The sequence below is a fragment of the Schistocerca gregaria genome, chromosome 1 (assembly GCF_023897955.1).
Source record: "Schistocerca gregaria isolate iqSchGreg1 chromosome 1, iqSchGreg1.2, whole genome shotgun sequence".
In the NCBI taxonomy this organism is placed as follows: Eukaryota; Metazoa; Arthropoda; class Insecta; order Orthoptera; family Acrididae; genus Schistocerca; species Schistocerca gregaria.
In genome coordinates, this window is record NC_064920.1 from 1,032,045,092 (window position 1) to 1,032,057,641 (window position 12,550).

The 12,550-nt window shown below is 39.8% G+C and overlaps 1 protein-coding gene across 1 annotated transcript; it reads left to right on the forward strand.

The window, feature by feature from the left end:
* Positions 1 to 9,286: 9,286 nt before the first annotated feature.
* Positions 9,287 to 12,206, forward strand: LOC126279173 (lymphokine-activated killer T-cell-originated protein kinase). The gene is made up of 6 exons (XM_049979654.1): positions 9,287 to 9,589; positions 9,688 to 10,471; positions 10,766 to 11,146; positions 11,228 to 11,536; positions 11,876 to 12,004; positions 12,077 to 12,206. Exons 2-6 carry the CDS (start codon positions 10,390 to 10,392, stop codon positions 12,079 to 12,081), a joined length of 906 nt encoding a protein of 301 aa, XP_049835611.1. The 5' UTR covers positions 9,287 to 9,589; positions 9,688 to 10,389; the 3' UTR covers positions 12,082 to 12,206.
* Positions 12,207 to 12,550: the final 344 nt, after the last annotated feature.

Genomic DNA, 12,550 nt, shown 5'->3' on the forward strand with positions numbered 1-12,550 from the left:
TTGCAGTTCTTTTCTAAGAAGCTCAACGGCGCTCAAAAAAAAGTACTCAGCCTTTGATAGGGAGCTCTTGGCAGTTTACGAGGCTGTGAAACACTTTCGCGCCGACGTTGAGGGTAGGGACGTTTACATTTTAACCGACCATAAACCTTTGGTTGCTGCTGTAAAGAACAGAACCCCCCCCCCTCCCCCGAATGACCCTCCACCTAGACGCTTCCGTCATTCGGACTTTGTATTGCAATTTACGTCTGACATACGATACATCAAGGGTGCAGATAATGTGGTCGCAGATTTTTGTGCCTCAAGTCGGCGCTCTCACAACTCTGATAGACCTCTCTAACTTGCCTTAGATGCAGTATGCCGACACGGTCACTACGGATCTTATTTTCCGATCACAGCTCGTCACTCAAACCTGTGCGATCCACTTATCCCGAGGTTTGGTGTGACCAATCAACTGGTACGCTGTGTCCCTTCATACCCAAACCTCTACAGAGACAAGTGTTCGACAAAGTACACAACCTAGCTCATCCAGGTGCGAGAGCCTCCACCAGGCTTATTTCAGAGCGCTTCGTCTGGCGCAACATGCGTCGCGACTGCCAAGCTTGGGCCTGTGCCTGCATTCCGTGCCAACAAAATAAAGTTTTGCGGCACACATCGCCCCCAGTAGGCAGCTTCACCGCTCCTCCCACTCACTTCCAGCACGTTCACATCGACTTGGTGGGCCCCCTTTTCCCCTCCGAGGGTTACAGATAAGTGCTATCTATTATAGACAGAACCTCTCGTTGGGTGGAAGCTGCCTCGCTACACAATATTGCATCCAAATCAGTGGCACGATCCTTCATAGATACTTGGATTTCACGCTTTTGCTGCCCTGTTTACTTGACGATCGACCAAGTCCGTCAATTTGAGTCTGCCTTGTTTTCTGAGCTATGTAGGCTGTGCGGCATGGAGAAAATTCATTCAACAGCATACCACCACCAAAGCAAAGGCCTCGTGCAACGCTGGCATAGGACGCTTAAGAGGCCCTACGTTGCCATGGCCTCCTTTGGACGGAAGCCCTGCCATTCGTCTTACTCGGTTTGCGGACCACTTTCAAGGAAGACCTTAAAGGCTCAGTGGCCGAGTTCATCTACGGCCAGTCCCTTACACTGCCAGGCGAACTTTTTGCTCCTACTCCGGTCGCCAAACCGTCCAAACTGCTGTCCTTGTTGGAACAGGTGAGGTTACACTGTAACAAGCTTCAACCCCCGCCCACTTCCAGCCACACTCCGCCGCACAAATATGTTCCCAAGGCGCTTGACACTTGCGAATTTGTGTTCCTTCGCAACGACACTGTAAAAGCCCCATTACAGCTCCCTTACACATGCCCGTACAGAGTTGCCAAACGAACCAGTAACACAATGGACGTCGTAATGAAGGACTCAGTAACTACTATCTCCCTCAACAGGGTTAAACCTTCTCACGTCGAGTTTTCCCCTACCTCACCCACCGTTGAAGAGACCACGCTCTCTGGCCACCATCAGCCTTCTTATTCTGTTCATGATTCGAGTAAACTCACGCCTACTCCGGCACCGTCAACGAGTCCACACTCATTCCGGGGTTTTCCGCCTCCCGGCTCCCATAGCAGAGGCCCCAACACCCAGGGCTCTAATATAACAGTTCCAACTTCGTGCGACAGCACACTGCACAGCTCTTATAACTGGTGCAGCCTGCAGGTTCCTGCCACACCCACTCAGATCTTACCGTCTGACACTCACCCCTCTATACTCGCAGCACGCCGCCCTCACCGTGCTACGGTTTCCCCACCCCACCGGCTCAGCATACTTCTCCGTTAGCAGGCGCCACTTACGAGCTCTCTACCCATGTTCATCCTAATGGCATTTGTGGTTTATCTGTCGTCGTTAGTGGTGATACCGCATTAGTGCTGCTTGTGTGTGATAACTCGTGTGACTCATTCGGTGGTGTGTCACAACGTGTAGTGAAACATTTCAAAACCTCTCGAAGTGCTACTTGTGGCAACCTACGTGCTTACGTTAGGCCAAGTGGGAAAGTGATCATTAGGTTTTCTGCCGACGACACCCTTCCACACCAGCGCTCCCGCACCAGCCGACGACCTCGACCGCCGACGTCGCTTCAAGACTTCAGCATAAGCATTCCAGGATTTGCCTCACTCTCTCCTCCCACACGGCCCGTGGCATTGGTGGCCGGGAGACCCCTCGCGGGGCAGTCCAGCCGCCTCTCCACAAGTTCTTTAACGCCACTACGGCTACTTGCCAGTGAATGAGGATGAAAGACACACAACATCCAGTCATTTCGAGGTAAACAAAATCCCCGACCCCGCCGGGAATGGAACCCGGGGCACCATGCGCGGGAAGCGAGTACACTACCGCAAAACCAAGATAATCATTTACAGCCACAAGAAACCTGCACAGTAACCAAAATATGCCATGTATCATACGTATAATCGCTAGAAACAGAATGTTCATAGTTCTTTGCGAAATAATACTGGTTTCTGTAACAGAAATGAAGGGGGTGTGGCCGCATACATGACCATAACTTTAAAATTTGGTATAAATACTTTAAAATCAATGTGATCTAGAAGCAAGGCAAGAAAGTAAAACAAAGTTATGTACTTGCTGCATACTATGCTGACGTATCTTTACGATCAGTAACAAAAAGTCGGAAATGGGTAATTTCCACAGGTATGACCCCTTTATGCTCCTGACAAAAAGCGTCCAAGATATGAAGTACATAATTTTCACTATCATTATTTGGATATGGATGTAATAAGAAACATCCTCTACATACATGTGGACATCACATTTCCACTGCAAACTAGAAACAGCCGAGAAGTCCTCATGAATAATGATGTTTTAATAAGTTCGTTGTGATGAGGAAAAGAATTTCAGTGGTTACATACACATTATCAGCATTAGTAAGCTAATTATACAATAGGCTACACAAATGACGTAGTGGTCGGTATTGTCCCAACAGTATGAGTATACTGAAAGAGTGTGGTGATCTGATATATTTAATTTGATGAAATGTTCTGCTGACAAAGGCAGATCTACTTTTATGACAATGCTTTTCGAACTCCTGCTCACAAGGCACACATGGCCATCATCCGTATTCCTATTGCGCGCATTATTCTCAGCTGCCAACAATACAATGACCATTGTGTAGTGAGACAGTTCAGTTGTTTACTTTTCTCACTAATGACTATTTATTTCATGAATCGCACACTGACAATTTGGAAAGGTGTAGGTAAGTAACCAGAATCTGGCATGTGACTGTTATTCCCCTTGAAGTGTACACTCGTCAGTATTTTAATACTGTTCAGATGAAGAAAAGGAATAAAATACTTTAGTAAGTTTCCATTCCAGTCGCTCACTGTTTAAAATACGATGGATTATGGGACTGAACCAAAATTACAACCGAATTTATTTTTGTATCAATTGTTAACATTTTATCATTCGAAGAAGCATCACCATTTATGTGTAACGACCACATTTCTCTTTTTGACACATTTAATTGTACTTCTTTTGCCAAAACACTGTAATTTGCACAAACTCTTTTTTTCATGAGGTATTATGACAGAATTCTGAAACAGTGTCTCCATAAACAAGTAATTGGCGACCAGAGAGCTCAATAACTTACGAAAAACCGCGATTTGTCAGTTTGCAGTAACATAAGAGAAGAAATTTCATTTTTATTTTCATATTAGGAAACTCTTGTTTCACTGCCTGTCGAAACCTCTTAAAGAACTACAGTCACTGGAATGGAAAAAATAAAATAGAAAGTACAATTTCTGATGTATCGTCATGGATAAGAAAGTTCAGGGTGTTTACGAACTGGCAAAGTACTCTTCTCCTTGTGTGCCATCATTCGCCAAAATCTCGTTTCGATGTCTCGAGCGCTTTCTGAGGTATGAAGGATGTTGTGAATATTTCATTTCCATGGGATTGCGATAGGGGGAGAATGCGCTACATAAGATCCATTTTCTCGAGATCGTTGACAGATAGAGACCTCCTCACATGTCCAAACAAAAATTCAACATGTTAGCTACATTTCACACACAGCAACATATGGTGTAATACGCACCAAACGCAAAATAAGAACGACCCTTACCTTTTATTTCAAACTTCTTGAATTTTGCGTAGTGTCCTACTAAAATGTGTATATCACAATAAGTATTACCCTTAGCGAGATAATGGGCACTTCGCCACTAAGCTGGCGTATAACTCTACAAGTAAGGTAGAAATCAAATATTTTCACTTAATAGTTTCTGTAAAATCGTTTGAGAAAGATTGCAGGGTGCGCGCGCTTCGGTTCTGTTAGCGCAGAGCGTAGCCAATCGGCGCGTGTGACGTATATTTACACGTCACAATATGCACAGGAAGTGCATGACATGTCCAGAACGTTCGCGTAGCGGTATAGTTTCGTGTCACGTCACACATGCTATATGCGTCGCAATTTGCACTTAGCCTTAGGCCGTGTCCTACGTGAACGACAGAAGCGAGTGACTTCTGGATATGTGACACTCCAGCGGGAAGCAGCAGCACCGGATGAAAAGCTTAAATGACCTGCGTGCGAGCGACCATATCGCGCTACAAGATGGCTGCTGAGAGTCAACCAGCTGTTTCTATAAAACGGCGTCTCTAACCTGTAGAATGCTGTAGTTGGAGAGTAAAGCTACAGAATTAGGTTTACTCAAGAAAATAAAGCGAAAAGGAATGATAAGCATGAAATTTACAAAGGGAGGAATCTCCATGGAGAATTTCATAAATATCAACAACTATGAAGATCACCAGGCAAATTCTTCAAATACACTTGAATGATCAGAAGAGCATTCGACTATCTCATCAATATATTAAATACGAATGTTTTTTACATGATCAAGAACTTTTAACTGCCAATAAATTCGAAGGAATGACTACTACGTGACTAACTACGCTAAATACAAACATAAGTATACAGATGGGCAACAGAAAAATGCAGCTAGCTGTGGAGTAGGGGTAGCATTACAATTTGGGGAAAAGGTCTTGGGTACAATTCCAGGCTGTTCTTATATTTTTACTGACTCAGTTACAGTTCTGTATACTAAGGTTTATGTATACTGTTTACACTGCATTGGTGAGTATATTTTTATGTGTTGCCAAAGAACTTGATCTTCACACCTATCCCTGTACATCACACACATTTAATTCCTAATAAATTACAATGAATCATGAAATTTTACATATATTTGATGTTGAGAACGTAATTCATCAGCAGTCAAAGTTAAGCCCATGCATTTCAATTAATCTAAATGGTCTGTAAAAGTAAAGCATAAAAATTTTTGAAAAGAAAGTTAAATGTGTAATGATTTGTCTAGAAGTATGAAATAAAAAATATTAGGTAAACGTTTGGTGCACTTCATTTTCTGTTCATGATTTCGAACATCATTCAAAGGTGCGTAGAACATTTCTCTGATCTATTTATTTCCTTTACACAAATCATTTCATAAAATATTTGACTGATTCCTTTCATTTTTTTAATTTCAAGCTTTATCCCGAAAACATGATCTTACTAACTCCTCATTTGCCTTACTAACATACTTGATTCGAAGGAAGCCTATTTGACATTTAAATACTGCACCAAAGTATCTTTTTATGTGCAGAGTAGCTAGGTCTTGAACAGAAGAAATTTTTGACACTTCATTTACATAGCTTGGCAGCAGCTTTTTCGTGAAATGTTTCAATTTTTCCTCAGCTTATTAATGAAGTTTTCGTTAATTACCCTGATTACTTTCAAGCAGTTAAACATCTTCAAGCCAAACTAGACCTCATGCAGCTCACTTTTATACCCTGTTTACCGGGTTTTCTCCCTTTGTTTGGCTATGAAAATGTTGACAAAACCTCATGGTGCAATTTATATGAGTCTTGTTTTCGCCCTGCTCACGCGTTTACAAAAACGTATCGAGTGTTAATCATATGATAAAATAGTCCTTTCTGTGTGCTGTCATTTCCAAAAATCGTCGATTCGATATCTTGAACCATTTATGAGATATGTAAGATAAATTGATGTGGCATGTCGAACAAAGTTTGTGATATACTCAACATGTCAGTGTATGACATGACTTACTCATGAGCACAGAGATATTCACATTCCACACATTGACAAGACATAAATCAAACTTTGCTACTTACTGACAGATATCTGTCCAAGACCTTTTTTTAAATAAATGATTAGGAATTTTTCTTTTATGGTATTTTTTTGTCCTTACTATACTCTTTTCAATTTCATACCAATTATTAATTGACATAAAAATCATGCTATGCTCTTCTGTTTCAGAAACTATCACCGATTCATTTAATCAAATGATAAGACTTTTATTGCATGTATCAACACATGAATCATTCAGCACCGCAACTCAAACCAATGGATGTTTTTTTGCAGTAGAAAATTGTTTTTTTATTTTCAATCTGGCTATTTGTTTGGCCCAGTTTCACTTCCGTCAACATATCTTTCGCCACTTACTCATCATCTACTTTTCCAACACAAGATGTGTGGAGTTCTGAACGTCACAGAGTGATCCAGTGAAGTATGCACAGACTGTTGTATAATGCATATTTTTGTTGTATTAGTCTGGCTGCAATAATTATGTCAAATTTTCACAGCTTTCTATCCAATCCATCAATTGTTGGTCATTTTCAGAAACAATAAAAGAAAAAAGCCTGTAGAGTTAACTCTGACTCCTTATCAGAGTCAAAATATGTAAAAGAGCTGAAAAATTTACTTACAACATGTGGCACAATTATTAACAGTTTGATTTGACATGATATGATTTTTATTCATTGTTTTAAATACAAATGTTTGTGAATATTTCCTAGTTAAGGATCGAAAAAGACACAGTTAGACAAATAATAACAATTTATTAGAAATTATGGTTACAACACAGCCAGCATAGCGGAGAAGACACACAACAACAACCATAGGCAGAGAAAAAACACACATATCAAAGCAAAGTGAAAATTAGTCATTACATAATAATTCAGTATTTCATACTTCAGCCCTCCCCCTCAGTTTAATAACTCCTCTCAAAGATGTAAAAAATGACACTTTTTGGCACTTGCTTATGAGCACAAGTATTAAAGCCTCAAGTCTCTCTTAACTTCATTATCCTCACCTTCATTCATGGCCAACTGAACTGAACACCCATAATTCCTTTAGTGAGGATGTCTGTCATCTGTTCCGTGGAGCTGATATATGGATTATCTAGATGTCCATTCACATTCAGAGGAGACTGCAGGTATCTGCAGTTCAGCAATCATTCTAATGAGGCCCCATGAAGTCAGTTCGAAAAGCAAGCCTTGATTTAGCATTTCATTGCTCAGTAGTATGGGACACCCTTCTAAGCATTTGACATTCAAAGCTTACAAGTTGCAACTTGTGCAGTCGCTCACTGGAGTTTACAAAAAACTTTGCACTGTCCTCAGCATAGACATATTGGGATTCCTGGAAAATTATGTTTGTATTGTTAGGTTACTCTGTAGTGATGAGAAAACCTCCCATATCAGTGGTAATGTTATCAGGAATAATCCTTGAATGTCAGGTTCACAACACACTCTGTGAATCATTAAGCATATCAGAGATTCTTCAGAGTTGTACTTCTTCACTGTCATATGCAGAACAACACTTTGCGTACCATTTTTATTCAAAGAAATAACTGTAGCATTTAAGTGTCACATTCAAGGATGAACACTTTGTGCTGTAAGTTTACCTCTTATTGGACCACATGAATACAGAGTAGGTATATTTAAATTATGTTTTAGGGCTTCTTGCTAGTATCAGTTCTGCTTGCTGGTTATCACGGGATAATTAAGTGCATTTCTTTCATTTGGATTTGATGTATTTTGAACTGGTTAAGGGAAAAGGTACACTTGTGTAGCTATCTTTTGTTATGATAACTTCGTAATGAGTATTCATGGTGTTCTACTATCTAGTTTCTTACTCCTGATCTATGAAATATTTAAGAAGTTTTGCGGAGAGATCTAAAGCCTACCATTTGCTTTGAAGGAACAGTTTAATAGTGTGTCATGTATTAGTATCCCATCTTGTGTTAGCTAGCTTGCACGGCCCTTAATAAATCCTTCATTTAGCTGCATTAGAACCTATACTTCTGATACACATCCTTTTCAGAGAATAAGTTCATTTGAGTTAGAAATCAGATTTACTAGGATTTTGTTACTCTGACTAGGGCAAACATAGTATACTACTACATACATTCCAAGTGTTTAACATATTGGTACGCTGTAACTGGACACTCTTATCTTGACATAATTCATGTGTGATTTATACTATAACATAAAGAGGATTCCCAAAATTTCGTTTTCCAACAGGATGGAACTCCAGCCCACTTCCATGATGATGTAGGGGGTATCTAAATAATATCTTCCTCAGTTTTGGATAGCTCATAATGGTCCAGATGATGAAATATTGTTGAGATGATCCCCAAAATCACTAGATGTGATACCCTGTGGCTTATTTTTAGGTTTTTGTCAAAGACCATATGTATTTTCCATGTTTGCCTTGAGATCTGACAGCTGCTAGAGTGGACCACAGAAGCCTTTGCTACTGTTACAGGAGACTATGAGAGGAAATTGACTATTGAACAAATGTCTGCCATGTCAGGAAGAATGCATATATTGAATATTTGTAAACTAAGTAAAAAGCTTTGATAAATTACTTTACTTTTGGTATATAAGGGATTCTAATATCACATCAGGGGTCCCAAAAATATTTTTTGGAAAGGATATAATCATTTTTTGAACAACCTGCATGTTCCAAAACCACACTGCAAATTGATGTCAGTGATATGGATCTATAATTCAGCAACTACATATGTTTCCTTTCTTGTGTATTTGTGCGGCGTGTACAACTTTCTGGTGTTTAGGCATGGGTCTTTGGTCGAATGAGCAGTGGTATGCGATTGCTAAAAATGGAAGAATTCATCAACAGACTCCTAAAAAAACTGATTGGTATAGTGTGGACTGGAAGACTTGCCTTTAGTGAATGACATAAGTTCCTTCGCTAAACTGAGGGTATCTACTTCTGAATTACTGAAATTGATAGCTGTTATTGACTCGAATCCTGGAATATTTATTACATATCCTTTGGTGGAGGAATTTCGGAAAACCGTATTTAGTAACTCCACTTTTGTGGCACTATCGTCGCTGACATTAACATTGCTATCACGCAGTGAAGCTGTTGATTGTGGTCTGCGACCTGAACACTTTAGTTATATACGGAATCTCTTTGGATTTTCTACAGATTTCGAGACGGAGTTTCTATCTCGCACAGAGGTTTATGCTAAAATTCGCCCCTTTGTAAAACATTGCCAGTTTTGGGGAGTTTTCGTTCTTTCTAATGTGGCATGCTTCTTTGTTGCTTCTGTTACATTATCCTAACTTGCTTTGTGCATCATGGCGGATCTATGGTGTCTCTTATTAATTTACTTGGTCTGAAACTCTCCATTGTCATCAACAGCATTTCTCTGAATTTCAGCCACATCTGATCCACGCCTCCTACATGTAGTTTAGAGTTAAAATAGGTTACTGAATGAAAATTAAGTTTATATTCTTATATACAAACACGTAGGCTATTTTTGTACCCAGATATTCTAAAACATACAGCTTTTTTTACTTTCAGATATCTAGCCTGTTTTGTGGAAGGGTATTCAATGGAAAAATATCTAAGTCGTCATGGAGCAACTGTATTGTCACTAAAACAAAGCAAAATAATAAAATATAATCGAAGAAACTACAAACGTGCAAACTAAGCTACTAGTACGACTGTACGAGGGTGCGCAGCGAAATTAGGTTAACTTCCGATGTTTGTAGTCGACGACAGTGGCTCTACAAACAACTTCCAGGGAAACATTCACTTTGACGTTCCCTCCAGTCCACTATCGTTCTGATGACGGCGTGTATGAATGCCGCAGGTTGAAATGCTTTACTGTTTTGAAGTTTCGCCTCGTTCCGTTCCGTCAAGTGTGAAACGATGTTAAAATACTACGTTCGTATGCCTCTGTATTCACTGTCGCTTGTACTGTGATTTTCTGATTGAAGTATGAATAAAAATAAGTTATATTTTTGTTATAAAGCAAATAGATCTATTTTCCAAACATTTTACTGACTAGACTTCGATCACAAAAAAAATGTAATACTATATCACTGATTAATATGTATGTTGTGTGGTAATCTTTGATGTGCCGCCAGCAGTTCGAATGTTTGAATTTAGTTTGTTTTGGCAATCGCTGTTGTTTTTCCGAAAGAATAGTGTTTTGATTGGGTTTTGTCGTGCGAGTGAGGTTGACAGCCTAGATTTGTCTGTCGTGTTTTGCGTCCTGCCATGGATACGCCAATACAGTCGCGTGGTAGAAACCGTCTGATTCCTCCTACACCGCAAATGAGGAAAATTGGTTTTGGAACTGGTAAGGCTCGTTTTGCTTGGTTTCGTGTTCTTGTTTTCGAACAGTTATATGTAGTGTGAAGCCACAAAGTTGTACAGTAAGTAGTTTGTTGCTAATGTGGCATTTTAATTATTGAGTGTAATTTTATTCTCAGCTTGTCTGTAAAACGCCCGGCGGATGAGTGTGTTTTTTTCATTTCTCATTATGTTAATAAAGGCTGTTTTCGTGGCTTTGTGTAACATGTAAACCATATTTATCCTCCAAATTTTTGTCATAAGAGAGAAAAATATAAATCATGTTTCGCGTCGTTTTTAGGTGTGTCTGTGTATAGTATGCAGAGGTCGCCGTGCAATGGGAACGAGAGATCGCCTTGGGCAGTGAAGAAACTACTGAGGAGCAGCATGGACAGGAGTTATGAAAAACGTTTGGACATTGAAGCAGACCTGTTAAAGAAATTACAGCACCCGAATATAGTAGAATTCCGTGCTTTTGAGCTGAATTCGAACGGCAGCAAATGCCTAGCAATGGAGAAATGTGAAATTTCGTTGGGAGATTTCTTAGAACGGTGTGAAGCTCCTTTGCCACCTTTTATTATTAAAAAAGTTGGTCTTGATATAGCAAATGCATTGCATTACTTGCATTCAGAGTGCATGATCTTACATGGAGACATCAAGTCGTACAACATACTTATCAAAGGTAATGTGTGTTCATTATCTGTGATTAATCCTTTTATGTGCAACTCAGAAATCTAAATAGTGTCATTGTGGGCGTTAACAGGTAATTTTGAAGTTGCAAAATTATGTGACTTTGGGGTGGCACAACGCCTCGACGAGAATGGAATAAACCCTGAAGACAATTACATTGGCACACTTCTGTGGTCAGCTCCAGAGGTACTGCCAATGGGTTCTGGCCCAACAACCAGTAAGGCTGACATATTTTCATTTGGTCTTGTTCTTTTTGAGATGATGACACTTCATCCGCCCCACATGGATGCAGAATCATCGTCATCACCATCATCTGGGAAAGGATCAGATGGCTGTGGGTCATCAGGGAGTTCTTTAGATGACAGCACTGATGAAAAACTAGGTATTGAACAAATCACTCCAAAGCTCTGGATGTCATATGTATAGACCTAATTACAAAATAAGTGTTGCAACTCTCCTTCTTCCGTACTTACGGCATTAGGCCTCTGCCTGTTACAATGCCCATCTCTTCCTTGGCTTTCCTAGACTTCTTCAGCCTTCTGGTTTATAATTTTAGACTTGTAAGGTAAGCTTTCACTCTTCTTTCTATCGTTCACTTCATTTTCTTCTCTCTGCTCCTGTTTTGCGATAGCACTGGATAGGTATTAGAGAGATAGGAGACCATGCAAAATTTATTGCTGTTGCTCATATAAAATGAGAATAATGTTTCCTCCTCCTCCAGGAACGAGACCTGATTTGCCTTGCTTAAGCCAAGAATATGAGCCTATCATCCATTTATTCAACTGGTGTACAGAACACGATTTAAATCTTAGACCCACAGCAGGTGAAGTAATAGTGTACCTGGAGAAATGTAAGTACATTTATTAAAAATTAGTATTAAGTGCTGATATACAAAGTCGAAATGAATGTGTATTTGTTGCAGGTTGAGGACGCAGTCTTCAAAGTCAATTCGATGAGAGGAATTATCTTTGAATTTATGGGCAATATGCTGTTATTTGGACAACTTGCTGTGAACTTGTTTGTTTACAGTAAAAAATATACATATATACATATTTTTAATGTTGATTCATTGTTACACTCTGAACGAAATTTTTATTTGCGCAATGAAAAGAAATGTTTTTTGTATTTTATAATGCCAAATCATTGTAGCCCTACTACCTGGAAGATTTTTCAGTGAGGTGTGCAAATGAACTAGCCAGTCAGCTAGCTAAATGTCTTGTTGCATGTAGGAACCTCTCCTCCTCTCCTGCCCCATGTACTTCTCAGTATGGCAATATTAAACATTAGGCTCAGGTTGTTACCATGACCAGATTTGATATTTTCACATTTGTTGGCTTCACCAAGTCACAACCATACTGTCACCTTTTGATCTAATCTAGCCCTCTGGTTGTGCTAC